The 25,646-nt window shown below is 47.0% G+C and overlaps 2 protein-coding genes across 9 annotated transcripts in view; both read left to right on the forward strand.

Moving 5' to 3' along the window:
- OSBPL3 (oxysterol binding protein like 3) overlaps positions 1-3,768 on the forward strand; it is a 146,336-nt gene extending 142,568 nt beyond the window's left edge. For all 8 annotated transcript variants that reach the window (XM_069088697.1, XM_069088696.1, XM_069088693.1 and 5 more), the window contains one exon: positions 2,024-3,768. In XM_069088697.1, the coding sequence (XP_068944798.1) occupies positions 2,024-2,120 (97 nt within the window). In that variant the 3' untranslated portion in view covers positions 2,121-3,768. The remainder of the gene's footprint in view (positions 1-2,023) is intronic.
- An 11,314-nt stretch (positions 3,769-15,082) lies between these two features.
- GSDME (gasdermin E) overlaps positions 15,083-25,646 on the forward strand; it is a 49,719-nt gene continuing 39,155 nt past the window's right edge. The window contains exons 1-3 of the mRNA XM_069088705.1: positions 15,083-17,389; positions 19,459-19,574; positions 22,235-22,458. Of these exons, the coding sequence (XP_068944806.1) occupies positions 22,248-22,458 (211 nt within the window). The 5' untranslated portion in view covers positions 15,083-17,389; positions 19,459-19,574; positions 22,235-22,247. The remainder of the gene's footprint in view (positions 17,390-19,458; positions 19,575-22,234; positions 22,459-25,646) is intronic.

A 25,646-nucleotide genomic window follows, 5' to 3' on the forward strand; every position in this document is an offset into this window, starting at 1 on the left:
GGATGAGAAGAGGCTTCATGCAGAAGGAGGGAGTGTGCCCCACAAGGAGGGGGAGGTCAGGGAGAAGGCACAGAGATAAAGGGTGGAGTTTCCAGCCACTGTGACTAGATTGCAAAGGGGTGAGTCGGGACAATAATGTCCAATGGGGCTGAAAAGAGAAGTTGGGGCCAGGTTGTGAAAAGATTTAAAAGTGAAATTGAGGAGTTTGTATTTGATCCTAGAGGGGCAGGCACTAGGCAGTTAGCTAGAGTCAGGAAGGCCTGAGTTCAAATTCGGCCTCAGATACGTACTAGCTGTGTGACTCTGGGCAAGTCACTTACCCCTGTTTGCCTCAGTTTCCTCATCTGTAAAATGAACTAGAGAAGGAGATGGCAAAACACTCCAAGTATCTCTACCGAGCAAACCCCAAATTGGGTCACAAAGAATCAGATACCACTGAAAAGACTGAACAAGGGGCTCCAGGGGCCAGTGGCATTGATTAAGGGAGTGACATGGTCAGAAAACTGAGTAAAAATCAGTCCATCATTCAGCAATATCAACAATGCATTTACCGTTGCTAGTCCAGTGGAGATGTTTCAAAGCAAAGTGTGACCTTGGGCAAGTCCTTTCCCCTCCAAAAGCCTGAGTTTCCTGATCTGTAAAATGAGGGGCTTAGACTAGACAGCACCTGAGGCACCTTCTAGCCTTAGATCTAAGGATCTATGAAGGCCCCTTAATGAGATAGCTCAGTTAGAAAGGAACAATAGACAATGTCCTAGGGAATGTTGTCCACAAACATGCCACCCCTGAGAACGTGCATGATGGGGTACACAGCACCTCTGTGTATTCCAGTGCCTCATACCATGTCCCTTGCACACAGTAGGCATGTAATAAATGTTGACAGGATGCACCTGTGAAGGGATGGATACTACACATGGAGTGACCTCTCCTTAATCTTTGCTGCAGAGCTGCAGGTGGCTTTGGGGGTGTGCTGGCGCAGCTCCCACAGGGCCTGCCCCCTGCTGGACATGTTGGGCGGTCTCTACCACATGCTGCCCCCCGGTTTTGTTTTCTGGTCACAGTTGGATGTGGCTACATTGGGCAGGTTGTACCCATTGATAGAACACGGGTTCTGTGGGTATGGAGCCTTCCTGGTAGCAGCTTCTGCGCTTCAGCTGGATCCTTCAAGAACAACTCAGTTCTCATCTCCTGGGGTCGGTGACTAAAAAGTCTTTCCCTGATATGGGCAGCATTTTAGCCGTAACAATAGACTTTGAATTATCACATCCAGCTAAGGGTGCTTATATAACTGGAGATAGCACCCTAGACTTCCATTATGGGTTTTTTTTTTTTCCTTTAATCCCCTGTGTCAGGGATTAAATAACAGTTTTTTCTCCCAAAATTATATGCTTTAGGGGTAGGAATTCCCTAAATCCTCTAAGTTTGGCCTCCAAGTGAATTTGAAGTAGTGCCAAAGCTGAGGGAAGGAGGGGACATCCTTGCCTTTTGCCCCCCTGCTCTGCATTCCTGCCTTTATAACATACACGGTGGGCAGCAAGGCCCCAGACTTTGGGCCACCTCACATGTATTCATGTCTTCAGTCAGCGCGGCCAATTCTGCTCGTCTCACTTTGTGTCCTTTCATACATTTTCATCATATAGATTTATTTTTTGTCCTCAAGGCCTAACTGTTGAACACGTGGTAGATGCAGAATAAATTCTTGGTGATTGATTGATATGGCACCAGATGAGCCTGTGTGGTTTTCTCAAAGGCCAAACTATTCACAGTCTCTCATGTTTGACAAGTCAGAGGCCCTGAGGATTTAAAAAAAAAAAAAAGACAAAAAAACCCAGATTTCCAGACTTCCAGGTTCTGCCCTTCTGGCACTCTCTACCTTTTCAGTCTTGGTCTGTATTAGAGTATTAAGAAAGTTTGACAAATCAAAGAACAGCTGTATTCTTTGAGCCTCAGGTAGCTTTAGGTGAAGGGATTGTCCAGAGAATCCTTCAGATGCTCATTCAACAAACTGCTTGATGTTGGACAGGAAATCCAGTGACGACTCATGGGTGAGCAACGGTACTTACTTGGACCTTCGAAGAGACCACGGCTTTTCCAAACTGGATAATCCCACTCTGTGGTGAAAGAAGTTCATCTGCCTCTCATTCTCTGCTGGTTGCTTTCTAAGACAATGCATACTTATCTATATATAAATATAATGTACATGTATTTAAGAGACACCATCTAGAATGACACATTTGTGCTTAATCTAGCCTTGTAAGTATATAAGTATCTATTTTCCTCGATGGATTTCTTTACAACTCCAATTGTTACCATGATTGTTTGTATGAATGTAGAACACCCTAATTTCTTTTTATATAGAAACTATTTAATAAAATGAAATCTTGAATGTTAGAGGCTTGGGGAGAGGGGAAGGAAGAAGCTTTAACACTAATTTTCCAAAGGCTTCACAGACATTCAGATTAAACTGATGCCTTATTGAATTGTGTTGAAGGGGGAAACTAATATCTCCCAGACATGTTAGGAAACAGGAAGAGAGCCCCGACTTGATGAACTGCCCAAGTTTAATTTGGCAGCTTAGCAACCTTTTGGCCTCAGACCGCTGGAGAATTGCTCATCCTGGGGTAATTCTGCAGGTGCTAGTCTGATTATTCTCTTCTTTTTCTTTTCTCAGGTGGGAGGGTGGGTTATGAAATGAAAAGAAATCTTATTTTTATTTAATATAGGTTTAGAACCTCCTGGAAGAGGTCGTCCAGTTGCCTTACATGCACAATTATACCCTGTTGTTCAAGTGTTAGGAAAGAAATCCCCACGCCCAGCATTTTGGATCAATGGCTCCAAGCAGCCACTGGGGAAGCTGCCCTAAGGGAGAACCGAACCTTTGGCTAGGACGGAAAGTAGCCTTCACTTTCCTGTCCTCCTGTGACCCTCCCACCACAACCTATTAAACAGTGTCTCAGTATTCGACAGTATAGTTTGAAATCTGCAATGCAATTATCTCCACAACCTTGCTGATTTCTATGAACTTGAAACATACAACAGGGGAACTTTTTAAGAAAAAAAAAACTTGGCAAATTTACCTAATTGTTTTAAATAACTGGTGTGTTTTCTTAAATACTATTTTAGTATTTTCTACCTCTTATAAGTACCATATTTTAGATCTTGTACAAAACATTTGACCATCTGCCTTATTAAGCCCCCGACGATGGGATCTTGGATCTTCCTTTGAACTCTCCGCTCTGTTTTGATGACTTTCTGTGTCCTGTCCATCCTTCGCTCTCTCCCATTCACCTCCCTCCTGTCCAGTGTCTACTTCACGAACTCGGCAGCTGCCTAAGAGAAAGCACAGAATCAGACCACAGGCTGAGGCAGTTTCCCTTTTGTACTGGTGAGTGATTCCAAATCACAGTCATACGCTAATACATGCAATAAAGGAAATGCATGCCCAAGCGACATTAGGATTGGGGCCTCATTAATGCGTAAACTTTCTATCCTGATGCACAAGCCAGTTCTGTGGAAGCTCGACATTGGATAAGGATGTAAGGGAAGGTTTCTGCAAAAAGAAAGAAAATAAAATAAAATGTTTGACAATTTTGGGCAAGCGTTTGACCTGCTACAATAAAAAAGGAGAAAAAAGGCAGAAGCCTTGTGGGCTGTTAAGCTGCAGGACAATGGTAGGATTTGGGCATTGTATGGAGTGGGCAGGGCTCTTTCCCAGGGCAAAGGACAACTGTCCACCAAGCTTTCCAACAATAAAATCATCCTTCAAAATTGGAGTCTCTTGTTCTCTTGTACACAGACAAGCAGATCAATCTCCTTTCCATTCAAAACAGCCACATCCATCCATTGGTCTTGGTCTGGTGTCAACTCTAGCTGGGTTCTGCTCACACAAGCAGAAGGCCCAGTTCAGGTTGCTCCTAAGGAAACCGGGTCTAACTTTCCTGGTAGGAATGTTAGCTCAGCGTGATGAGGGCGGCTGGCATTGGAAGACACAGGTTCAATCTCACCTCTGCCACTGACTCTCTGTGCAGTCTGGGGTAAGTCTAGGCTTTTAGTTTTCTCATTGCTGAAGGTGAAGTGATTCTGGCCAAGGCTTGTGGCACCTTTTTAGGTCTAAAGCTGATCTTAAGTCTTAACGTATTAGATTGTGAGCTCCTTAAGGGCAGAAACTGTCTTTTGCCTCTTTCTGTGCCCCCAGGCATATCATAGACACTTAATAAATGTTGATTGATAGATTTCTCTGCATGTTATTAAGATAAGCATTCATCCATTGCTTAAGCACCAGGGATACAATGAGGGACAAAAATGTTCCCTACCCTCAAGGAGCATACAGTCATGAGTGGGGGGGGGGGGAGAATGCTAACACCTGTGAACATTTAAGAGATATACAGAGTAAACTGGAGAGAAGGCACTACTATTAACCTGAAAAAGCCTGATATAGGGGCTGGTTTTTAAAAAGCTCAGTGCTCTGGGAAAACAGGCACATTAGTCCACCATTGGTTGAGCTATGAACTGGTCCAGACATTCTGGAAAACAATTTGGAGCTATGCCCAGAAATTCGCTAAGCCATGCATCTTCATTGACCTAGTTATACCACCACTCAGAATATGATGGAAAAAAGATCCGGAAACTTGACATAGCCCTCACACTCTGTAGGTAGAAATCCCTTCCTGTCAATGCTTGTATTTCATAAATACAAAGGAAGTCAAACAAAATACCATGTTATTTGAGATCTGGGTGGGCATGGAGTGCCCAACTGATCTGCAGAGAGAAAATCTGTACTTTATGAATGGTCCTTGGGAAAGCTGACACTGGGAAGGGCCTTCCTGTATTGCAGTTAGCTGACCAGTGCCCCCTGCTGGTTATTTTCATATTTAATTGCCAAAAATCAAGTTAGGAAATAATCCATTTTCAGTTGTTTCTGTTACACTGTTAGCTTGCTCCCTCTCACCTGGTTTGGTCTCTAAAGCAACTTTAAACATCCAGATTATTCTAGAAAGTCCACCAGTAACATAGGACTGGGTGAGAGGGTCGGAAGTCTACTTTAATTCAGAATTACTAAACCATAGAGTTTCAAAGCAACGTGGGACATTTGGGATCATCTGATTCAACTATTTTGTGCAGAGACTGAACAACCACTTGGTCTGTCATTGTGGAATTCTGCTTCGGGTATTGCTTGAATGAGATGGCCTCTGAGGACTCATCCATCTCTAAAATTCTGCGATTCTGCCTCATTTTACGGATGAGGAAAATGAGACCCAGAGAAATGAAGGAGCTTCCTAGGGACCAACCCTTAGGGAGGCCCAGTAGCTACATAATGGAATAGTCTGACTCCTGTATAATTTAAAATACATATTCTATCCCTAACCTTACCCTTCCTCAATAGACAGTACTGGGGCAAGGCTAGCTTTCCAAAGAGAGAGCCTAGCTAATCGTTTTTGTATTAGCAGCTCACATTTTAGCAGTGCTCTGAGATGGACCCTCAGCCCCATTTTACAGATGAGGGAACTGAAGGTTTTAGAGAGGAGATGTGACTGTTCCCTAGAGCCTTAAGATCAGACATTTAGAGCTAGAAGGGACATTAGCATCTCCATCCCTTTCTTTTTATAGATTCAGAGACTGAGGTTTAGTCACTTGCCCCAGGACACTAAGGCAGGAAGCTGGGATTCAAGCCCTGTCCAATTCCTGTGCTCTCTCCATGGTGCTGCACTGCCCCCTCACACAGCTAATAAATGTGCGAGGCAGGATTCATATTTAGATCTCCTGACTTCCAGTTCAGTCTTCTTTTCTGCTACCAGCTTGCCTTTCACAAAGACCAATTCTGTTGTCTTTTTTCAATCAAAGATAAAATATAGAACACCATTCTTCCTAGGGGGCTGGAGGGAATACCCAACTTCATTCAAGTTAGCTTTGTGGGAATTCTTCCTGCCTCCTGTCCCTAGCCCCACTGGACTTTGCCTGCACTTGCTGCTATCGACTCTCGGAAGTTGGCACAAGAATAAGCGCATTTGGCTGCCCATGGATCTACCTGGAAATATTTATGGTTGGTTGCCAGCCAGCAGGATTGATCTGTGTAAACACAGAGGGAGGAATAGCCAGGCCACGAGTCAACCAATTCCCCATAGCAGTGAACCAAATTCTGAGACCACCTACCAAAGCTGAGGATCCAGTCAGATAGTAGGACGTCAAAGGAGTTCTCACAAATTCCACTCCCTGCAAGGTCTCTGGGCACTGCATTGCCAGGATGCCAAGTAGAGAGGAGAGGTACCAGGTCACCTCCAGGAACATGCTCAAGGTCATCCCAAGTCCACTCCTTTCCTTGCCCCAGTTTCACTCCTCCCACCCAATAGCTGACTTGTTCCACAGGCTCTGTCCTGTATTGTCCAGGTGGGTGGAGAGGGTGTCGAACGAACACTCAAAGACACTGCCATGAGTTAGTTGGGCCCTTAAAGCTTCTTGTGAGCCTGTTGGCCCTTGAGCCTTCCAGCTGTTGGGGAATAGCCTGGTGCTAATTCAGAGTGGGTGCAATAAAAGCCATCATGATAACCTTGGGGATGATGGTTCTGTGTATTAGCGTCACTTATTTGAAATGTCTTTCATTTTGATCTTGACATCTGCGTGGCTCTATTTTTTCCTTGCCAGCTGTTGTCTCTCCTCATGGGTTTGATTTGCATCCTCAGTGCATTTATCTGCTATTCAGCACTGGCGTTTATTTCTGTGTTGGAAATATGTGTCATACCAGTGTCTGTGAGTGATGATGATGGCTGAAATGCCAGCCATCAAACGATAATTTGGTTTGGGGGACTGCAGTATTTAGAGGCTACTGAATTCATTTATTTTATTCACAGCAGTTTCATTTCCCTTAACCTAACCCCAGCTCCCTTGGAGAGCACCATTTTTATGGCTACTTTTGGTATCGCTTTTGTATTTTTTTTAAAAGCCAGATGATGCTGTCTTGAAATTGAAATAACACCCCTGTGAATGCTCACAAATGTGCAAGGGACTCTCTTTATGTAGCTAGCTTATTCCTGAATAAATGACACGAGAAAAGGCTGTCCTAGGTCTGAATTTCTTCGATTCACCTGTGTTTGATGGGCACAGAGAGGAGCACAGGGTGGCTTAATGTAAATGGGAGTAAGATTCTGTATTTATACCAGAAGGTGAAGGTGTCTCATCATGCCAACTTTTGTGTAGCACCCAGGTTGTATTCAACAAGGCAAACCCATTTCATAGCTGGCATAGATGATTCACCTCCCATCTTTATATTGGGTCCTTTGCCCCAGTCTTTCTTGTTTTCCAAGTCACAAGTCTACCTCCCTTTAACACTCCAGAGATCAACCATCTCCTCTTCTTCCCTAATTAACTCATCTTCATTCTAGGGAGCCCAATGGGTCCAGAAAGGGCTTAACATTTTCTCTTTTAAAGACATAATTGTGGTATCAATAGTCATTATAAGCACCAGCATTGAGAATACAAATGGGAAAAGACAGTTCCTGTCCTTAAGGAGCTTACAATCTAATGCAAGAAGACAACGTACTAAGGGGTGTGTGTGTGTGTGTGTGTGTGTGTGTGTGTGTGTGTGTGTGTGTGTGTGTGTGTGTGTGTAGTGCAAGGCTTGACTATAAACAGAGGTTGTTGATTCATTTGTTTGTTTGAACTAAACATCCCAGAACTTGATAGAAGGGTGGGGGGAATTGGTCTGATGATTTCATCCATGTGGGGAGTTCCTAGTATAGAAACTCCCTCCACCAGGCACCAAAGTTGGTCATTAATCATTATCATTAAGGAGCATTTCCTGAGCCCTTATGACAACCAGGACCCTGGTCTCACTCCCAGGGATGTTCATTTTTCATACAGGTCATTTCCATTAAGATTGATGAATAAATGAGTGAAGGAATAAGCCAAAAAGGCATCTATTAAGTAAATACTGTATGCCTGCCCCCAGGGAATGTCATGCAAATAGGGGGAAGCAGGACATAGAGCAGCCAGTCATGAAAATGAGGGCACATTGAAAGTCACTAAAATGGAGAGAGAAGCCATGGGCTTCCATTGACACACTTTTCCCAAAACAGTGATTCTGATTGATTACTGTTCCCAGAGGGAGAGGTGGAAAGAGAATATAGAGGAGCTGGGAGAGGAAATGGGTGTATGTGCCTGGCACAGAGATGAGGGCATACTCTCTGGCCATCTAGCAAGAGCTGATTAGATAAGTTTGTACTCACTCCACTCACCAACCCAGCTCACCCCAGAACTCAGCCCAAGCATGACTAACCACTAACCACTCACTCAAGCTAACTCACCCAAGGATGGCCGCTGGCCAGGATGGCTCCAGAAGAGGATCGAGACCAATGGAAGGCCCACCACAATGCCTGGGGTGGACATTCCGATGACCTCAGGAGTCAACTACTCCAACTCCATTTTACAGACCAGGAAAATGGGGACAAAGGAGGGAAGTGACTAGCTCAAGGTCACATGCCTTTGGAAGTGGCAGAAGTAGGGTTGGTCTCACTCCTGGCCAATTGCTTCCCGGTCTTGTCCTGCCTTTCTTACCTCTGAGCATTGGCCCCTTCCTGCAATGTCCCCCCTCTTTTTCCTGTTGAGGGTATCTCCCTTCCGCCCCAGTTTGGGCACCATCTAAGGCTTCCTTAAGCTTTCTCTGACCCTCCCCTGGCCTGAACTACCTGAAACTTGGTCTCTCCCTCAGCTTCTTTCTGTCTTCCTAAAAACCAGACCAGATCTCATCAGTGGAGCTCCTTTAACTACGACAGATGAGCAAAGAGTACAGTCTTCGAGGCTACTTGAGACTCTGAGGGCTTAAACAACCCTCAGGGTTATACCCTAAGAAAATGTTAGCAGCAAGACTTGAATCCAGATCTTTACTTTAAGGCCAACTCCCTGCCCATCAGGCAAGGCTGCCTTTCTCCTCCTCCCTTTTCTTTGTCTAGACGCCCCCCCCCCCACTTCATACTGGTCACATTCTACCTGGTGTCACACTTATATGTGGGGGTGTCTCATTCCCCCTTTGGACTGTAATCTCCTTGAGGGTCAGGAGATTCTCTCCAGGGCCTTGTAGCAGCACTAACAGGAGGCTGATCATTGTTTGCTGGGTTGTGTTGGTGGGGAGGGGGTTGGTCATCAATCCATGGAGGGGAGTAAGGTGTAGCTGAACAGAAAACTGTCCAGGCCCATGGAGTCTGGCAAGCTCACAGGTCTGTAACAAGCTGAGGGAGCCTGGGCCGCTCAGAGCCAGGCGCTGGATGCCCTTTCCTCCCCTGGCACCAGCAGCATCTTCCAGGCAGTGGCCACCATCCCTCATTAGGATTCATCTCCTTGGCACCTGGCAGAGAGGAGCAGCCACAGGATGCCCGTCCATTGTGTGTGTGTGCACGTGGGGAGGATGGAGGGGGTGGAGCATTTGGTTTCAGAAATAAATAATATGGCTTTTTCCCCACTCTCCTGTGGCTCTTCTGCACTCAGAGCCATGATTCTCTCCCCAGAATAATTCTTAGCTCCCCAAAGGACATGGTGTGGGGAAGCAGAAGGAGCCCTGCTTAGGACCCAGGAGGCCTGGGCACTAGTCTCAGCCCGGCCATCTCCCAGGGGCGTGGCTACATCAGGTCTCCAGGCCTTCATTGGCTCATCTCATCATGGATGGGCATCATTCTTTCTAAAGGCTTCTCCAGCTCTGAGGCCCCATCTGCCTAAGGCAAATTCAGCTAAAAGTCCCAGACTCTTAGTCCCAGCCCCAGAACCAGGCAGCATAGGTGATGGCCTGCTGGCCATGACCTCAGGAGAGCTGGGAGGGTGCTTCAAAAATTCTCTACCAATCCCTTTGTTAGATAGTTTCCCCTTCAAACATTCTAAGAGAGGGGAAAGTTTAAGTGAATATCAGGTACTCACCTCTTCAACTCAAGTGAGTTTATCAAGTTCTTTGCTATTGGCACCTTATAGTTGTGCAACGCTCAGTGCCAGGCCTAGCGTCACAAAGACCTGGGGTCAAATCCAGCCTCAGACACTTCCTAGCTGTGTGACCCTGGGCAAGTCACTTTACTGTGTTTGCCTCAGTTTCCTCTCTTGTAAAATGAGCTGGAGAAGGAAATGGCAAACCGCTCCAGCATCTCTGCCAAGAAAACCCCAGATGGGGTCACAGAGAGCCAGACAGGATTGAGACGACTCAACAATTGGAACATGGCAGGTGCTGTAGAGATACTTGTTATTGTTATTATGGATTATAATTAGTGTTCTAGTTCTGTTGAGTGGGGTGTAGGGAGGGGAGCACGAGGAAGTCCAAAGTCCAAGGCAAAGTCCAAGCTGACGGCTGGGGCAGTTCCTCCAGCCTGTCACCGGCTGCTGTGCCCTTGGGGGGGTCTACATCCTTTCCCTGTATGTATGAGCTCACATTCATCCAGCCCAGCCAGCCCATATTACAGACATGGTCTCCCTTCAGCCTTGCAATGACTCTGGGAGTCAGGGGCTACTATTATCCCTATTTTACAGAAGAAGAAACCGAGGCAGACAGAGGTTAAATGACTTGCCCAGGGTCACACAACTAGCAAGTGTCCGGAAGCAGGATTTGAACTCAGATTTTCCTGACTCGGAGTCAAACAATCAGTGAGCATTTATTAGCTAGCTATTATATGCCAGACATTGTACAGGTGCCAGTAATATAGAAGCAAAAATAGCAAGGAAACAGCCCCTGCCCTAAAAGGTCTCACATTCTATTGGAGACTGTGTGTGTGTACACACATATGAAATATATACACTGTATATGCACAGTAGATACAAGGGAATTTGAGGGAAGAGGTCCTAGCAGCCCAAGGAGACAAAGAAAGACCTCAGAAAGAAAATGATCCTTTCACGGGGCTATCCACTGAGCAACACTGTCTGTCAGTGGGAAGAGAGGACAGAGAGAGACAGTCACAGTTTCTATAGACAGACCTCTCTCCAGCTGTCATGAAGCTTGCTGGTTTATATGTGAATACCAACCCAGACCTACAGTGTGCAGCTGAAATAGATGATTGTAGTTTTCAAAAATGAGGACTGATTTCAAATCAGGTGCAAGTTGGGGACATTAAACATTTAAATAGAAATGCAATTAAAATGTCCTAACTCTTAATTATATTATAACTGAGTTTCAGTTGGGCAGCAAGCACATCAGTCTGATTTCTAATCAAACTTGGCAGAATAATTGCATTTTATCCTGAGCTATCAAATTTCCATTTTCTCCCCTATGTGCTTGAGGTAGTTACTTTCATATCTTTTTAAAATTAAATTTTATTTGTTTTTTTAATTAACCAGCACTTCGTTTGTCTCTCACTTGTCTCCCCAACCTCCTTCCCACAGACATTGGAAAGAAAAAAGAAAAACAAAACCATTGTAGCAAATATGTATAGCCAAGTAAAATGTTGACCATGACCAAACATGCACGTCCCATCCTGCACCTGATCCTGTCACCTCTCAGTCAGGAGATGGGTCCCATGCTTTAATGTTGGTCTTCTGGAATAATGGCTGGCCATTGATTTGATCAGCATTCTAAAGTCTTCAGAGTTGTTGCCTTTACTATGTTGTTATATGTAAATTATTCCCCTGGTTCTGTTTACTTCACTGAGAATCAGTTCAGACAAGTCTTCCCAGGATTCTCTGAAACTATCCTTTTTATCATTCTTTCCAGCACAATAGCATTGCGTGTTGTTAATTAATTGACCATAATTTGTCCAGCCATTCCCCAACTGATGGGTACCTGTGCCTCTCCTCCTCTTTCATCCATATTGAATTTAAGCTATCAGTAGAGCAATCCAGATATTGATAAAGTGGAAAGAGTCAGAGAATATGAATTCAAAGCCCACCTTTGATGCTTACTATTGGTATGATCTTAGGAAAATCATGTTACCTCCCTGGCCTCAGTTTCCTCATTTATAAATTGAAATGGTGGGACTAGATGGCTTCTGAGGTCCTTTCCAGTTCTAGGGCTACGATGCCATGAGTGGAGCAGCTAGGTGGTGCCACAGCATAGAGCTCCAGGCCTGAAGTCAGGGAGAGTCATCTTCCTGAATTTAAATGTGGCTCCATATACTAACTGTGCAATCCTGGGCAAATCCAAATGAGAAGGAAATGGCAAACTACTCCAGTGTCTTTGCCAAGAAAAATCCAAATGGGGTCATGAAGCATCAGACACAAATAAAACAACTGAGCAATGAAACAAAATTACCCCATGACTGGAGCTTAGGAGAGAAATGTATAATCAAGAGATAAGCAGACAGATCCATAGGGATATGTAGCTAGCTTTAGTAATGACCTGAATGGAGATAAGAGTCGAGCCCATGAGAGCTGATGAGATCACCAAGAGGGAGAATGTGAAGATAGAAAAAGGGCCCAGAGGGCAGCTAGGTGGCACAGTGAGTAAAGCGCTGGCCCTGGACTCGGGAGGACCCGAGTTCGGTTCTGGCCTGAGACACTTAACACCCACACAAAAATACCAGCCGTGTAACTTTGGGCAAGTTACTTAACCCCAAGTGCCCTCCAAAAGGCCAAAAAAAAAAAAAAAAAGGGGCCCAGTACTGAGCTGTGAGCTATAGGCATGCATGGAGGGTGGGATGTGGACAATCCTTTAAAGAGGGTGGGAAAGGATTGTTCTGAGAGGTCAGAAGACAACCGAGAAGGAGCACATGGGAAGACCCAACAGGAGATACCTGGAATGAGGACATGAAATTGGGGGCCACAAAGGAGTTAAAAAATCAGGGAGTTCACCAGAGCCTTGTACACCTCCACGGCAGAAGGTGGGAGAATCGGCTTTGATGGCCAGCAGAGACTCCCTGAAACTTAGTGTGTCCATGTCTCCTGTGAACCCACTGGTATCCTGTCTCCTCTACACCAGCCAGTCAAACATCATGGGTCTTCTAGGGATGAGGACACACTCCTCCTCAGATGCACTGACTGATTTCCCACGTCTGTCATCCACTTTTGCTGTTGTTCAGTCATTTTCAGTTGTGTCTGGCTCTTCATGACCCCACTTGTGGTTTTCTTGGCAGAGATGCTGGACTAGTTTGCTGTTTCCTTCTCCAGCTCATTTTACAGATGAGGAAACTGAGGGAAATAGGGTTAAGTGACTTGTCCAGGGTCACACAGCTAGGACGTATCTAAAGTCAAATTTGAACTCAGGTCTTTCTGACTCCAGGCCCGGTGCCATGGCCACTGTACCACCTCACTGCCCCATGTCATCAGTAGGGAGGCATTACTGGCTTAGGGGAGTCCCAAGAAATGCATTCCTGGAACATAGCAATTTCAAGAAGAGGGCAGGAAGAAGGACTTTATCCACAGCAGTGACAACATGCTTCATACGATCCTTGTGGGTCTCAGAAAATACCCCAGAACCAGAGAGACTTTCTGGACTAGTCTGCAAGTAGAAAATGCTCTTTCTGCTTCCATGTCCATTTCTTTGAAGAGTAGGAATGGCATGGGGGGTGGCAGCCAGACGGTCCTTAACATGACATTAATAAAACAAAAGTAGATGGCCTCTAATAAGACATCATAAAACAGCCTTTGGTTTTCCAGGACTTCCCATTTGTGTGGAGCACTTACACAGCTCATAATGTGGAAACACTATTCTCTTAAAATGTATATTCTGTGGTCATTTGGGCTTCCTACAGCTATTTGGGGGGAAGAGGTCCTTAGCTCTCACCACTCTTCCAGTCATTTGGTTTTGTCCTGGTCTGGAGCACTGTGTTGTAAGACATTTTAGAGTGAAGATGGAAATAATCTATGATTACATCAGCCTGGGGAATTTCCAGAGTAGAAATCCTCTACAACAATGACCATGACTATATGACAATGTCTAGGACCTAGTCACTCAGCTAGTAAGTGTCAGAGGCAAGACTTGATCCCAGGTCCCCTGACACTAAAACCAATACCCTTTCTGCTACACCACAACACATTCATCAAGGATATACGTGACCGAAAACAGGGGGGTTGGTCTTATAACAAGAGCAGAAAACAGGTGATTAGCCCAAAGATAACAAAATAGCCAGGGGAAGGCATATAGTGTATTGGGCTGTTCCTCTATGGAGGATCTTTGGAAAGGCATAGAGGAAAATTCCACCAGATGGGAATGAATGATGAAATTGCTGAGATCTGCACAGGTGGAGAAAATGGTTGCCCAACACACTAAAGATCTAAGCAAAAGAAGAATCATTTGGATTCTTTGGAGCCCAGTTTTGGAATTTGCTTGGAAAAACATCCTCACCTCCAAGAGCCAAAGGCAGGAGTCTTAGTGGATCTGACAAATGCATTTAAACAGGCTGGGGATAAAGGGAACAAAATGCCCCACACTTGATGGCTCGTCAAGAAGGAGAAGGGGCTGGATGAAGTCAGGAAGGGCAGCAGCTCATCCCAACCTGCGCTCAGACAACTTTCCTTTCTACTTACTTAGCCTTGCTGGTCAGGCGCTGAGCTCTGCAGATCATGCTTTCTGTCCGTCTCTCTATTTAGCCACTGGGGGCCTGTGATAGTAATGGCAATTAAAGATTCCCCTGTATTGGCTTGGTTTTAACACAATCAATTTGAAAACCAAGCCAATACAGGGGAATCTTTAAGCCTTTCTTTTGGCATTACATTACAGGGCCCAAGGCCTCGTTGCCCCATCCTCATCACTGCTCTGTTTCCAACCCGCAGTGGTCGGATGCAGAACAATTTCATATTTCCACATCGCAGGAAATCCAGAGGGACGATAAGTCACACTTTGAGACTGTCCCCACTCATGGTTACTCAGTATAATGAGACATCGTGGTTTCCTTTTCCCGTCTGTAAGGATTATGCTTCAGACTCTGACACACATAGTTATTCTCCTAATTGGTTTCTTCTCCCTCTTGCAATTTTTAAAAAATGTATTTAAGGACCTTTCCCAATGATCACTGTGCACGCTCTGTGCCCCATTCTGCCCTAATAATTCAGCTACGACTTTTTTTTGCTTTTTGGAGGGCAGTTGGGGTTAAGTAACTTGCCCAAGGTCACACGGCTATGTTTTTTTGTTTGTTTTTTTCTGTTAAGTTTCTGAGGCCGGATCCGAACTCAGGTTCTCCTGGCTCCAGGGCCAGTGCCACCTAGCTGCTCCTAAGCTACGAACTTTTACCAGACATGAATTCCAAAGCTGGAAGCAACTGCATCATGAACTCTGCCACAGTCTCCCCATCCCATTTTCCTAGGTTAAACTGGCAGGATCTTTTCAGAACATCAGCTCTTGAGTAGAAGAACCTGACTTAGCTGCATCCTGGGTCGTACATGGTACATTCTGGGTGTTAGGTAGTCGTGTTAATGGTGGTCCACACCTGTGATTTGAAGTCCACCAGCATTTATTAAGCACCTACTATGTCCCAGGCAGTATGCTAAGCACTTTGGATGCAGAGAAAGACAAAAAATAGTTCCTTCCCTCAAGGAGTTTCCATGGTAATGGAGATTCAACATGTAAGTAACTGGATAGATGCAAGATACCTACAAAGTAAATGGGAGATAAATTTCATTGGGGTGAGGAACTTCCAGTGTGAAGATTCCTTCCATTGATGTAGACCTGCAGCTTGAGGTCTTGGAGCTTTACCTGGGGCTACATTACATTGCTGTTTCTGCTAGATCGAAGGTTCCATTTATTTCTCTTTCCCTGACAGTATAGTGAGAGGTAGACGCGATGCTAAGGAGGGGCAGGCAGACAGCAGGTGCCAATTCATTACTCTATCAGTAACACTGGTTGACAAATAAGACCAAGCTTTGGCTGCTAAACTGAACGACAGAGGTTCTAGGAGGGGAATTTGAGGAAGGAAGGGCATTCCAGACACTGAGGATGGAGGACCTGTGCGGTCACCGAGGCAGGAGAGGGAACGGTGAGCTAGAGTCCACTGGCTGATTTGTCAGCCAATAAACATTTATCAAGTGCCTACTGTGATGCAAGCACAGAGGCACTGTGCTAAGTGTAGGGTCAATTTGCCTGGAATGCAGTGTGGACGAAGGTCAGTAAAATGAAGTAAACCCGGAAAGTTGGAGCAGATGGAGTCTGAGTGCAAAGCCAGGCCCTGTTTCTGCATTCTCTCTTTCTTTGAAGACGTCCCTGGCTCGGAACTTCTCTGCTGATGCTTCTCTCTTCCCTCCACGGCTTCATCCTGCGGATCCATCCTTGCCTGTCTCCCATCTGACTTTGCCCGCGCTGGACCTGGAGTTACCAAGACATGCCTCCTGTGATTCACACTGGCTGTGTGATCCTGAGTAAACGGCTCCTCTTCTGAGCCTCTGTTTCCTCACCTGTAAAATGGACCCACCTTGCAAGGTGCTATTATCATAGGATATAATAGGATCAAGTGAGATAATACATGCAACGTGTTTCACAATCTTTAAGGCTCTATGTATGTAAACATGTGAACTCCCCAGTTAATGCATTTATTTATTACTCTACACCTGGATTCTAACAATACCCGGCAGCCTGTCTCCTCTCCAATCTGTTCGGCACATCTGGCCCATTAATCTTCCTAAACTATTGTTTTGATCACATCACTCCCTACTCAAAGCCCCCTGGCCTTCCGATTTTCGTTCATTATCTTCTTTGATCAGGACAATCCTGTCGGGAAAAGAGTAAGGACTGCATTTACCCCAGTCGAACAGATGGGGAAACTGAGGCTAAGAGGTCTGGGTTACAAAGTGGGTAAACGTCAGAGCCAGGATCGGAACCCCGATCTCCTGACTGATTCAGGTCCGGGCTCCACGCACAGCACGTGCGTGGTGAGGGCACAGAACAATTCTTCAGCCGAGAAGTCAGCAAGACAGTTAAACAGCGAACTTCAGCAGCTCCCAGTGGGCTTAGGCATCCCCCGTGCCTCAGTTTCTCCCTAGGCAAGTGAGAGGGATGGACCTCCCTCACGCGTATTCCACCCTCTTTCCCAGATTCCTGCCCGCCAATCCCTTTCTCTGGCTCTCGTTCTTTCAGCTCCAGAGACCCGGGAGCCCCGCCCCACACACACAGCTGTCTCTCCCGCCCACTCCAGATGCTGGGCGGGAGCAAAGTTCCCAGTCCGGCCCACCCCGCCTTGGCCTTCCTACCACACCCTGTTGGGCCCCAATAAAAAGCCGTGACTCCCAGGTTCCCCTTTCATCTCCAGTCCTTCCTCGAGCAGGAGAGAGGACCCCAGAGGCCTGAGGCCAGGAAGAGAAGGCTTGAGGGGGAGTCCCGGCGGGAGCGCCTCCTTTTCCTCCTTTCCTTCCTCCTCCTCTTCCTCCTCCTCTTCCTCCTCCTCCTCCCCCCGGACGCCGCCGCTTTGTTTCTGCCTCTCCTCCCGGGCAGGACCCGATATCACCTGGACGGAGAAGCGGCGCCGACGCTTTGAGGGCCCCCGGATCCACAGCTGCCCGGCTGGCCCCGGTAACCCCGTCTCCTCCTGCCTCCCCTGCCTGGGCTCTGGCTTCTCCTCCTTAGAAGAGCGGGTGTAGGCAGCACGAGGTATTCCTCACTGGCCCAGCCCCTGCTCCACCCTCAGCCCTGCCTGGCCCGCGTCTGGCTGGAGGCCCCGGGCGTGGGGGAGGGAAGAGAGGGGAAAGTGGGGAGTGCGACAGCTAACTAGTCCCGGGCCTGCTGGAATGCTGGGCTCCAGAGGCTGAACCCGGGTCCTGGGACTGTCTGGGGGAGCCTGAGCCACTTGGACAAAGGCACGTTGTGCGGACACGCATCTTTAGGGCTGCCTAAGGAATATCTGCTAGAGGTGATCAAATGACAAAAGATTTGTAAAGTGCTTAGCCCAGTGCCTGGCACACACTAAGCGCCTAATAAATGCTTGTTCCGTTCCACGTCTCCCCCCCAAACTCCAATTTATCCGAGGTGGAGATTTAGTTTGGAACCTCCTCAAACCTTCCCTTCTAGGCATGTAAGTAGCCATTCTCCGCTTCAGCCAGGCCACATTTGGGGTCTTGAGGGTTTGGGTGCCAGCGGCCTCCTCCCCCCCTTAAGGGCTGCTTCACTTGGCAGGCCATCTTCTCTGGGCCTCGCCTTCTGCAGCCATCAAATGAGGCTGTTCCACTAGATGAAGGTTAAGCTCTGAAGTGGCAAAAGCTGGTTTGGGAGGAATGGGCTTGGGATGGGAGCTGTTACCAGTCACTTCCCCTTTCTAGACCTCAGTTTCCTTATCTGTAAATTGGGGGATTTGATCAGTCAGTCAATAGATATCTATTAAGCACCTAGTGTATGACAGGCACTGTGCTAAGCTCTGAGGACACAAAGAAGGATAAAAGACAGGTCCTGCCCTCAAGGAGTATTCCCGTCTGACAGGGGAGAGAGCTCCCAGACAGCGATCGCACAAACCAGCTACAGACAGGCTAAGTTGGAACTGATCGAGGGAGGGAGGCAGGGGGGTCAGAGGGGTTCAGTTGACCTTATAGGTGTGTTGGAGGCAGGACTGAACCCAGATCTTCCTGACTCGTCAGGTCAGAACCCCAGACTTCCAAATTATTATGCAAGGAGGGAAACTGGGGTAGCAAAACCTTGGAACGCTGTAAATGATGGGAAAAGTAGCTGGTGTAGTAAGAAAGTACTCTAGCTTTGGGGTCTGGATCCAGATTGGAATCCCTGCTCCGCCATGTCTGAGGCACTGGACAAGTCACTTCTCCTCAGCTCTGTGGTCTAGGCTGCCCATCTAGGTCACTGGGAGTGACCCACAGGAAGATGGACCTTGGAGACCATCTAGACCCACATTCTCCTTTGAGGAACAGAACCTCAGTCCCAGGCCTGTCGGGTAGGACTCTCCTTTTTGGTAGAAATGAACCCACTGCCCACCCAGATAAGGAAACTGAGGCCAAGGGGGTGACGGATTTGTCTGAGGTCACAAAGGCAGAAATAGCACAAAGGGACTTTGAAATGGAGTTCCCTTGATTCCTTTTCCAGGGTTCTTTCTGCTGTACCCATGGTGCCTTGCAGTCCAAATCTATGATCTTTCTGTTTTCCTTCTTTCCACTTCTATGCTATGACCTTGTGACTTTTAGACCGCTCCCTTGATCTCTCTGGGCCTCATCCCCCCATCAGATGAGGGGTTGGCCTCGCTGTCCTCAAAGGAGCCTCCTTCAGCCCCAAGTCCTGTGATATGCCTGGGGCTGAAGCTCCCGCCTCACTGTCTGCAGCCCAGGACTGGGCTTCCATGTATGTAGAAGGTTCCAGGGATCTTCTGTCTCTAGCTCTAGGGCCCTCACAAGGTCAGCTTTGCTGTCTCTCTCCATCTCCCTCCTCAGTTTGACCTCTGATTTTGGGAACTGTTTTGTTTTTACTTCACACTGCCTTAAACAGTCGAGGACTGTGTTTTCCATCTTTCCTTCCCAGTAAAAATGAACTTGGGTTAACTATCTTTCCTCCAGGTCTGACGCTAGAAGTGTCGGAGCTGGAGGGTGGGGGGTTGGCTTTGGGGTGCAGCTATCCATCTGACATGTGAGCTTTGACTTGCCTTCCAGAGAATTGGAAAAAAATTGTCTGCTATGGGATCCTAGGTCTGGAGCTGGAGGGTCTCCAGTCCCCACTCCCATTTTACAGAGGAAGAAACAAGAATCAACCCAAGTTCACATAGCAAGTAAGTGCCAAGACTGGGAAGTGGAAACTGCATCCTCTAGCCCTAAATTCGGCACGTCCTCCCTGTGCCTCCTCTAGCCCTAAATTCGGCACGTGCTCCCTGTGCCTTCCCATGCTCCTTTCCCCAGATGTGCACTCTCCATCACATAACATCCAAATGTACATCAAGTTTTACGGTTTGCAAAGTGTTTTCCCCAAAACCCGGCTTGCACACGTCTCTACTGAGAGTCAGAGAGCTAATGGCTGTGGAGGGGAGACACTCGGTTGGAATCTGCCAAGTGGGAGCAATGAGAATTTCTCAACCATCTCCCCAGGTTGGTGTAAGGAAGGCCTCTTATAATAGGAGCGTTCTAGGTTCGTAGATTTAGAGCCACAGGGACTTGAGGAAGCCCCGCATTTTATGGCTATGGAATAGCAGCTTCCAGGTCACACAGTCAGCCCGGTCAGAGGCTGGATCTGAACCCAGAGCTTCAGGCCAGCTTTCTTGTCTCCTTGTCACACTCAGAAAATGATTTGTAAATGTAAGCTGTTGTTACAAACAGGAAAACCGAGGCAGCAGACAGCAGTAGAAGTGCAGTGTAGACCAGAAAATAGGAAACTGGTGTAGACATTGAGCCTGAGTTCAAATCCCAGATGTTCAATTTATTACTTCGGCAACCTGACTTTTCTGAACCTTGGTTTCCTGAGCTGTAAAATGAGGGGGAAGGTTGAGCTAGATAACCTCTAAGGGCCCTCCTGCCTCAAAATCCCTGGTCTTGGACCTGCCACTGGGTATTGGTGTGAACTTGGACAAGTCACATCCCACATTTCAACTTGGGTTAAGACAAAAGGCAAACTATAGAAATCAGATCTGATGATGTTGGGATTTTTGTCCACCCCTCCTTTACAAATGGGGAAACAGACCCAGAGAGGTGATGTTGTAGGCCAAGGTCACACATACAGTCAGTGTTCTGGTCTGGTCTGTCCCACTGTGGTGCCTCTTTCCCCTCCTCCCTCCAAGGTGGGGAAGGGCAGGAAGGTTTTCCATAAAGAATCTGTAAGGCCTCATTTCTTGAAGAAACTGAAAATGGCTTCTCAGGATTGGAAAGAATAGTTTTAGGGACACTTATACTTGTTGAAGCCCCCTCCCCCCCCATATGGGGGCCAAAATAAAAAGGATGCCTCATTTTTCAAAATCCTGAGAGACAAAATTGTGTAGGGTAAGGAGCTTTGAGAAATTGAGAGGTTAAGGTTTCCTGTTGAGGAGAAAATGTCCTTTGTTGGATGAGGAAATCACGATCACCCCCTCCCCCGCCCAGGTTGTAATTTCTTGAGCTATGCTTGCAACACTCTCTCATTTACACTAGCTCACTTTCTGAGAATAGAAGGGAATGTCTTGTCCTTCTTCCCTTCTCCCCCAATAAGTAGAGAAACTGAGGCATGGAGAGAGGAAGTTGGTTGGTTGATCACTCTGTGGCAAAATGGACTGGAACCCAGAGCTCCCAACCAAAGTGTTAGGCACTCCCTCTGGCCAGGCAGATCAGCACCTGCTCTGTTACTGCTAGTTTTAGGTGACCTGGGGAGGTTAAATGACTTGCCAGCATGGTCACAGGCAGGACTTGAACCCAGGTCCTCTTGATTCCAAGGTTTGTTCTCTGCCCATCATAGCACACTGCCCCACTTCAACCTTCCCCATGCCTATACACTAAATAATGGTGTCTCCCCTGATGAATTGCAATCTCAGAACAGCAGGAAATTTCAGCGGTCATCTTTTGTACTTGCATGGGAATTTTCTCAACGATGTGTCTGACAAAGGTCATTCAGCAAGCCCTTCCATTCTGGACACCTCTGATTTTTAGGGACTTTCTCCTTATGCTAAGTCTAAATTTGCTTTTCTGTACCTTCCCCCCTTGGTTCCCAGTTCTGCCCTCCTTGTGTGCCAAGCTGCCCAAGGTTGGTCCTTCTTCCTGACAGCCCTTCAGATGCTGGCGGATTCTTCCTCCCTGAGACTTCTCGAAACATCCCCAGGTCCTTCACCTGAGCCCCCCAGAGTGTGGATGCCAATTCATCATGGTTGCCCTCTTCTGAACTGGCTCTATGTTGTCAATGCCCCTTCTAAGATGTGGTACTCAGAAGCTTGAGTGATGGATTGCAAATACAGTAGCCAGTGGTTTTCCACTAGATTTTGTGCATCCTCTCCCTCTCTCTCTCCTTTTCCCTCTCCCTTTCCTTTTCTCTTCCTCTCCTTTCCTCTCTCTCCTCCCCTCCCCCCCCCCCTCCCCCCTCTCTCTCCCTCTCCCTCCCTCTCTCCCTCCCTTTCTCCCTCTCTTTTTTCTCCCTCTCTCCCTTTCTCCCCCCCCCCCATAGTCTCAATCAGAATGTGCCTTCTCTCCTGGGATAATAACTCATAAGAACTGACTGCTTCTACCATATGTGGCAGTACATCAGGGAGAAATAAAAGCTCAATTCAGAGGAGAAATGGTGATCAGGAAAGGTATATTTTCCCTTAATGCTTCAGTTCAATCCCTGACATCCATCCAGGGCCAGTGATTTTAGTAGGAGGGGAAGATTGCGGTGTGACCTGAGGCCCTGGGGGAAGCCTCTCCAGGTTAGGCTTACAAGAAGACCTCGGCAATTCTCCAGTCCTTGTTTGCTGATGTAATGAGGGGCTTTTTCTTCCAGGTGAGTCCTCGGGATGTTTGCCAAGGCCACCAGGAATTTTCTCAGAGACACTGACCCAGGAGGGGACTTGATCCCAGTGTTAAGCCTGAATGACTCAGACAGGTTACAGCTTCTGAGTCTGGTGGTGAAGAAAAAGAAGTTTTGGTGTTGGCAGAGACCCAAGTACCAGTTTTTATCAGCCACAATCAATGACATCCTGACCAAAGATCAGTTTTTGAGCCCAGGTAAGGCATCCACCGGGCACCCCGGCTGCTCTAGGGGTCCATGGCCTCAGACGCAGGGATGGCGACTTTCCTAGAGGAGAGGTCGAGGTCCAGAGGGAAGGGAAGGGCTCCATCCAGCAGCTGGGCAAGTCAACATCCTCTAGTCATCCAGGAAGCATTTAGAAAGGACAGAAGCAGCAGCAGCAACAAAAACAAACAACAAAACCCAAAGAAAGGCCCTACTCTCTGCTGCACCCTGTGCTGGGCCCCACAGGGGTACAAAGATCTTGAAGAGGTGTCTCTGTTCTAAGGGAGGGAGATGTGTGTTCTTTTTTTAAATTTCTTAATGAAGCCAGAGCAACCACATCAGCTGAGTGAGGGATTCCAGAATGCTGGGAAATAGATGTGTGTGTACGTGCCCATCCATGTGCACAGACAGACATACACGCATGCACATGTATACACACATAAACATGACACACACGCACATCCATATAACACATGTATTCCTCTGTGTGTGTGTATACCTACATACTTTATTTTCTTTTGCTGCTTCATCTAGGGCAGGAGTTCTTAAGCTTTTGTGTGTCATAGACCTCTTTGGCAGTGTCTAGCAGAGCCAGTGGCACCATCTCTGAATCATGTTTTTAAGTGTATAGCATATGTAGGATTACAAAGGAAATCAATTCTATTGAGATACAGGCATTAAATACATGTATGTGTGTGTTTAATTCATGGGCCCCAGGTTAAGAACCCCTGATTTTGGGACTGGCCCTATTTATCTCTGACTAGAAAACAACATGGTCCCTACTGTGGAAGGAAGACTGGATTTACAGGGGCCATCCAAACATTTGCTTGCTCCCAGTCCTTTTGGGCAAGGGGACAGAAGGGTAATGAGAAGGAGGTGGGATGGTGCCTAGACCTGCAGCTTGATAAGACGGGGGTTCGAATCTGGCTCTGCCACTCCCTGGGTTCCCCTGGCCCAGGGGGCATGAAGGAGGGCAATTCAGACATTGGACCCTGGATGCCGATCGGATGGTTTGCTTTTTTGACTTGGCTGATTGTTGCATGTTCCTTAGGGCCAAGGATGTGTTGGGCACTCTACAAAACATAAACAGGACCTTGTCCTGTGCCCCCGTGGGTGTCCCATGCAGTAGATCAGCCCGCTGATACAAACTTCGTGTCCATCATGCTTTAAGGCCTGGGGCCACATCCATTCCTTACTTATGTCTGAAAGGCCTGAAGTGGGTACTGGGGAAGGTGCAATTGGAGGCTCCCTCCTTTTGTCCACTGAGGAAGTTTTCTCAGGTGAGGTGAGATGGGAGAGAAGAGAGGATCTTGGGGGAACAGAGACTAGCTCATGGGGAGGCTACTTTAAGCACATGGAATGAACCGAGAAGGGAGTACAGACCCTCGAGGCAGAGAATGAGACCTTGGAGGCTTGAGTGCGGTAGTGACGGAGTTGGAACTGGTGTGCCTGCCTTTGTAGACTGGCTCAATCACACACTACTTGTGTGACGCTGGGCAAGTTGCTACGCCTCTCTGGGACTCAGTTTCCCCAATATGTAAGTGTACACAGGCCACCTCGGAGATGTTGCAGGCTCATCTCCAGACCTCTGCAATAAAGCAAATATCACAAGAAAATGAGTCATAGGAAGTGTTTGGTTTCCCAGTGCATATAAAAGCTATGTTTACACTATACTATAGTCTGTTAAGTGTGTGATAGTGTTATTCCTAAAACAATGTACACACCTTAGTTAAAAAATACTTTATTGCTAGAAGATGCTAGCCCTCTCCTGGTCCTCAGCGAGTCATTGTTTTGCTGGTGGAAGGTCTTGCTGATGGCTGCTGACTGATCAGGGTGGTTTTGCTGAAGGTTGGGCTGACCAGGGCCATTTCTCAAAATAAGACAAGGAAGTTTGCTCCATCCATTGATTCTTCCTTCCACTTGAACACTTAGAAACTATTGTGGGGCTGTTAATTGGCCTAATTGTTGTGTCTCAGGGAATAAGGAGGCCAGAGAAGACGGAGAGACACGGGGAGTGGCCAGTTGGTGGAGCAGTCAGAACACACACATTTATCAGTTGTTTACTGTCCGATTTGGGGGGGTGTTCATGGTGTCTCCAAAACAAAGACAATAGTAACATCAAAAACCCTTGGTCACAGATTACCTTAACAGTAATAATAATAATTAAAAAGCTTGAAAAATTGTGAGAATTATCAAAAAATGCTGCAGGTACATGAGACAAGCACACGTTGCTGGCAAAATGTCTCTAATGGCCTTGCTCGACTCAGGGGGACCACAAACCTTCAGTTCGTAAGGACTGCACTGCTGTGAAGCAAGGTAGGCCTGGAGGGCTCTCCAGTGAACTCTTCAAGGAAGCAGACAGGACAGCTCTGGGCCTTGGAATTCCACTTGGCCTCATGACCGTCTGATGCTGGTACTTTGTGAGGGTGGTTTGATCCTGGTTCCAGGGCTTGTTTTCTTGAGTAGTGAAAAGGAAAATAGGGAAGATGTGGCCGCTGATGTGGACAGGAAGCAGAGCAACAGAAATGTTCTGAAAATCCAGGAAGGAGATTTCATTTTGGCACAAAATGTCACCAGGAGCCAATAGAATTGGGAAAGGGATTGATCTGCTTGGTCCCAGAAGACTGAACTAGAAGAAATGACTGGAAATTGGAAAGACAGAGAACAGGACAGGACCTGGAGAACTTCTGAGAGCGGCCACAGGGATGTGGGGAGGAGAGAGCTAGGAGATGAGTCACTAGAGGCTGGGAAACAGGTCCCCAAAACCCAGGGCTGGCAGCTTGGGAGACAGCATTGGCACAAGATGCACAGCCTGGCTTTTCTCCAAACTGTGGTTCAGGTAGAGTGGTGGAGCCTCAACTGGACTTTATCATGAAGATTAGTGGAGATAAGGGATTCTTAGCCTGGGCAGAGGTCAGGGAGATACAAATCTGCAAAGGTATTTGTCAGGGTCGAGGTGTTTGTGAAGCCAGTGTCAGAGTCAGTGCTGAACAGGGCTGATGGGAATCATGAAATCCTGCTGACTGGATCCCCTACAGATTAATCTTATGTCCTCTTCCCTGGGCCCTCTCTGCACCCAGACTTTTTTATTCTTGCCTAGTTTATTTTTATTTATTTATTTTTTTTTAGCAATCGGGGTTAAGTAACTTGCTCAAGGTTACACGGCCAGTTATTATTTCTG

Source organism: Petaurus breviceps, unplaced genomic scaffold (assembly GCF_028583685.1).
Source record: "Petaurus breviceps papuanus isolate PSGF00001 unplaced genomic scaffold, PetGlider_PUasm1.0 185, whole genome shotgun sequence".
NCBI classification, from domain to species: Eukaryota; Metazoa; Chordata; class Mammalia; order Diprotodontia; family Petauridae; genus Petaurus; species Petaurus breviceps.